This window comes from Pterocles gutturalis, unplaced genomic scaffold (assembly GCF_000699245.1).
Source record: "Pterocles gutturalis isolate BGI_N339 unplaced genomic scaffold, ASM69924v1 scaffold21047, whole genome shotgun sequence".
NCBI lineage: Eukaryota > Metazoa > Chordata > Aves > Pterocliformes > Pteroclidae > Pterocles > Pterocles gutturalis.
The window spans coordinates 1-5,219 of NW_010110752.1; the positions used below are offsets into that span (position 1 = coordinate 1).

Here is a 5,219-nt window from a genome sequence, read left to right on the forward strand (position 1 = left end):
GGGAGTAGCCGGCGCGGTCGGCGTACACCACCGGGCAGTCCGCCGGCACTGCCTGCTTGCAGGTCTCGCAGCGCTGCAGGAGAGAAGCAGAGGGTGAGCGTGCGATGTTCCGCACACAGGATGGATATCTGCTTCCCAAAGCCGTTCACAGCATCTTCCAAAGACATCGTCCCTCAAAGCAGCACAGCACAGTCAGCAAACCAGAACATCGTGCTCTCCCAGCACATCCTCAACTCTTCCCGCACCTAACCAGGCTGCAGGACCTACGGTGTTCCTGCCTGACATCCCATAGCACCAAGGGGGGCAGCTGAAATAAAACATTGAATTGCATTTTAACTGCAGGACTGCTAAGCTAGGTGACTCAGGTGGGTTTGTTTGAGCTCTTGTCCTGTGAAAGGAAACTCGAGAATCCCAGTTCAGCTGTATGGGCTCGGAAGGGTCAGCAAACAGACCAGGCTGAAGTGAGGGTATAGGAACAGTGCAGCGAGGTGGAAGAGCAAGGAAACGCTAAACTGAGGAGAAAGCAACGCTTGCAGCTTGAGAAAAGCGCTGGGAAAGATGTCTCAGGCATGCAGCAGGGCTCAGACAACACAGGGAGCATCCCAGGGCACCCAGGGACAACAGAAGCACCATCTGAGCCCATCGCCCCAGATCCTGGGCAAACACTGGGACCAGTGCTGTGTATGGACAGAGTGTCAAGCTGTAATATAATTAAAAATTGTTATAAATGCATGCCAGCCTGCACCTGGAACACTCCTTACTCCCAGCCAGCTCCCCAGGCCGGTAAGAACGGCACTGCCCACCCCCAGGTGTCAGCCTTTGGGACCCCCCAAGCTAAAACCAACCCTCACCAAAACCCACAGCTTCTCCGAGGAAGAGCTAAGATGCCCTAAAGTGCAGAAGAGCAGCGTGCCCAAGACGTTATTTTGCATAGAGATCAGGAACTTCGGTGTTTTCTCTCTGCTTTTGGTGTCTACATCTATGCATATGACAGATGCCACTCTGCAGATTTCAGCACAGTGCTTTCAATTTATAGCAGTGCAGAAAGGCAGAATTAGACTTGGCTAATCTGACCGCTAATGACACACAGGACCGACTGGGTTTCCTCTGTCCGTGCCTGCACAGTGACCCTGTGGCCAGCTAAAGCCAGCTGTAAAGCTCTCCCCCGAAGCTGGCAGCCAGCTGGGGGCTGCGGGGCTGTTATTACAGTTCCCATTTAAGCCTGGATAGTCCAGGTCAGGCCAAGAGCTGCTGGGTCTGGGCTTTGTCACTCCTAAAAGACAGTTTCCTCCAGCAGAGCCCTTGGCTGCGGGGCCAGGCTCCACCAGCAGCCTCCCAGAGCCTGGCCAAGCTTCATGGGACCAAGTGCCGTGAGGGGGGTGAGGTGCTGGCCCAGGTTGCCCAGAGCAGCTGTGGATGCCCCATCCCTGGAGGGGTTCAAGGCCAGGCTGGATGAGGCTTTGAGCAACCTGGGCTGGTGGGAGGTGTCCCTGCCCATGGCAGGGGGGGGCACTGGGTGGGCTCTAAGGTCCTTTCCAGCCCGAACCATTCTGGGATTCTATGAAAAGTTTCTAAAAGGTGGGTAGAAGAGATACAATAATAAATTTTCTCAGCAGAAGGTGAACCAGCAGTCCTGAGCTGCAGGAAGCCCCAGGGATGGACAGAGGATGGGGAGCTCCTGTGGGGCAGCTGCAGTCCCTGTCCCAAGGAACAAGACCCTGATGCCACCATTTGCATCTGGGGAATTCTCTTAACCTCATTTCTCCCTTTAGAGAAGGAGGCTACAGGTCTTTCTACACCCACCAAGTAGCTTTTCTTTGTTTTGTTACCGTTATTTCCAGACCGCCACACCTTTTGCTATTGCCTCTTCCTCCGTTCCATCTGGATTCCCAGTAACTGCCCTGCAGCCCTTGGAGCAGTTCCACCAAGCTGCCAGGCATCTCCTATCCTACCAGCAAATCCCCCAGGACAAGGGAAGGCAGCGCAGGAGGAGACACACGATGGTTCCTGGCTCTGGAAAGGAATATGCCTGCTTACACCATGATGGGATATGGGCTTCAGACCCATGCCAGCTGGGGAGGGGGCTCAGCACTGGGCTGCTCCTGGGCTCTATGAACAAGGGGATGAGCACACGAGGCTGGGTGCTCGGTGCCATTGGCAAGGGCAGACAGGCGCCGATAAATTCTGCACCGAGCACTCAGGACCATGGTGTCCCCCAGACCCTGATACCCCCCCAAGGCACCAGATTTGGGAGACTCCAGGCACTGGAGACCCCGAGGCCGCGGCTGCCTCCGCTGCCATCCGGGGGGAGCCGCCAGCCCCATCCGCCCCAGCCCTGCTTATCTTGCAGGATCTGACAGCGAGAACAAACACCAGCAGCCTTCCAACTCCCAGCTCGAGTTTCTTGCCAAGAAGAACTGTTATACAAACAGCTTATTTTGCTGCTCCTTTCTATGGCAATTATTCACAGGGCTCTTCCTAAGCATCGTCTAACTTCTCTCCCCTGCCGTTTACGCACTAAGTAAAGAGTGGCTCTTCAGATTTAAGATGGGGATTACAGTTCAGTGCTCATTTTACATCTCCATCGCGCAGGGAGAGGAGTGAAGACTTTATTAGCAGAGTTACCCATGGCCAAGAAAGCATCTCCTTCTCCTGAGCTTTTCCAAACTCATTCTCTGCTGGCTGCAGTTTTGCCGTGACAGCTCCCAGGGAAGGAGCTCCCCGGACACGGCGATGCTCCCCCAGCTCTCAGAGCAGTGCTGGCCTCAGGGCTTTTGGGACAATGGCTAATTTTGATCAGCAGCTGCAGGAGCTGATCTGATCCCAACACAGCGGTTTGTAAGAGTTCCCTGTGCCGGGAGGGCTAAGGATGATTTTCTGCTCGGTGGAGAGCACTCAGCTCGTGGGACAGACAATGCAGGGACGGGGCCCCTCGCTGCAGCCAGGATGGGTTCAAAAAGCCATCGGAGCTCAGCTGCCTCTCTCCTGGTGATTTACGTGGGCCCGGTGTGTTTCCTTTATGCACCGGTTTCAGCACAGCTGGCCTGGGTGGGCAATGAGGGGTTTAACAGCCTGAGCACCGGGACCACAAACAGCCGGGGAAAGAATTCCAGCCTGCTTCTGGGGGCAGCATCCCTGCCTCCTCGCTTCATTCGCTTCTAGAGCGAGGGTAGGGGGGTTTGTTAAATCAATTTTTTCCCCCCACCACATCCATCCTTCACAAATCTGCAGTTCAGACTCACCCCTTGACCTGAAATCGGGTGAAATCAAGCTGCTGGTGCTGATGAAGAGCTCTGGTACCCCGCAGACTCAAATCTCTGCCCTACCAATGGGCTCAATGAGGAAACATCACACAGCCTGCTTGAGGTTCAGGATCTCCACAACAACCCTCCAGCACTGCATTTCCCCCACGCCCCTGAAGCAAAGGCACTTTATCTTCTCAGAACACTTTGTTCATCGCTGCGATCCCGCAGGTCGCTGAGGGTTGGGACAGACACGCTCCCGGCCGAGGACAGCGTGCCCTGGGCAGGCTGCTGGCACTCAGGCATCCCCCGCAGCATCCCCAGAGCTTTCACGTGGCTCATTTTGCTCACACCCGCTTCCAGCCTCACCCGTATTGCTAGATCTCATTTTCCTAGGGCAGAACCTCTCTTCCAGAGCAGTTGGGTGAAAGCCGACAGACCCTCTGCAAGTTTAGCACCTTTCAGCTCCCGGGACACAGTCCGTTCCCATCGGGTCAGCGGCACTAATCCCTGCACGGGAGATCTATCCAAGCAGGCGGCGTTGCGTTAGAGGGGGAAAAGCGAGGTCTGTCTTCAGCATGGCAAGAGACCAGAGCACTTTGCAGCCTGCTGCGAGCCGAGCTGCTCAGCGCCGGTCCAAGGGGATCTCCTGCAGCTGCTTTTGAAGCGGTTCCATTTTTCAGCTCGTGTCTCGAGAAAAATGATGCTCTAAACTACAGAGAATAACATCGCAGTTGTGCGTTTATTTGGAAGGACAAACTCGCAGTCTAAATAAACCCTCGCCACTAAGATGACTTTTATTTATGAGTTTAATGGAAACCTTCCTTTTTTGGCTATTTTTTTTAGCTTAAAATTCTTTGTCCGATTCAGTATTTTGTTGCAATAGTGAAAACCTTTTACTCCATCACTGGACCCAGAGTCAGATGTCTGTCAATAGGAAAGGCCACAGCAGAGGGGGGATGTTACCCAACATGGGATGAAAACAAAAACTGCTCTGAAACACTACAGTCTCAGTGCAGCAATGGCTAGAAAAATCTTGCCTTAAACACTCGGACACCAATTTTCCCCCAACTTTAAATCCTCTGCTGCAAGCCACCCTCACAAGGGCCAGCAGGGAATACCTTCCTCGTGTTTTAAGGTGAGCATTTGTTCAGCAACAGCCGCTCCAGACAGCGCTGGGAGAACATAAATCTAACCGGATGCTAGGGAGCCTCAATCATTTCCCTGTGGAAATGCATTTTTATACCCAGAGATATGCCTGGTCTGTCCAAAGCCCCCCAGCGCGATCACAGCCCCGGGAGCACCATCTCCACGTTCACAGCTTTGCATCAACCAGTCTGAGCCACCCCCTCCTGTCTCCAGCCACTGCTCCGCTGGCGCTGCTCCAGCAGCCGGGCTGGGAACGCTCGCGGGCTGCAGCAGAACCCATCCCGATGCCGAGCACCCCGCTGACACACGCTTACCTGGGGCCACGCCATACCCACCCTCCAGAGCTGCCGAGAACCCAAAGTTGGCATCGCTGCTAATGGAAAATTCACCTCCCCTGGGGGCTCAGCATGGCTTTGGCAGCAGAGGGAGATGGGGAAGAGAAGAACCCACCCCTCCTCCACCCCATTAGACGGGTGCCTGTGCTTGGGGGGCTGCCAGGAGCACATGGGGGGTCCCACTGTGCTGTACCAAAGCACACCCTGACACAGAGCATCGCAGCACCGCCCGGCAGTTTGGAAAAGCCGCACAGCCGCCTTGGGGAAGCCCAGAAGAGCAATATTGCAAACCAGGAACAGATAACCCTGGCTGGTGTGATCTTTTTCCCCCTCTAGCTCAGACTGGACCCATCCCCCAGAAGTTCCCCAAGCTCAGAGCAGGGCCAGGACACCCCCCAGCCCGTCCCACCAGCACTTACATAGAGCCCTGCGGCGGGCGCGCGCTCCAGGGCCCCGTTAGTGGCCTCGGGGGGTTTGCCAGCAGCGATGCTCT

The 5,219-nt window shown here is 55.2% G+C and overlaps 1 protein-coding gene across 1 annotated transcript in view; it reads right to left on the reverse strand.

Moving 5' to 3' along the window:
• Positions 1 to 4: 4 nt before the first annotated feature.
• Positions 5 to 5,219, reverse strand: part of LOC104461804 (LIM and cysteine-rich domains protein 1-like) — a gene marked incomplete at both ends in the record, with an annotated part of 9,540 nt that continues 4,325 nt past the window's right edge. The window contains 2 exons of the mRNA XM_010073521.1: positions 5 to 73; positions 5,146 to 5,215. Of these exons, the coding sequence (XP_010071823.1) occupies positions 5 to 73; positions 5,146 to 5,215 (139 nt within the window). The remainder of the gene's footprint in view (positions 74 to 5,145; positions 5,216 to 5,219) is intronic.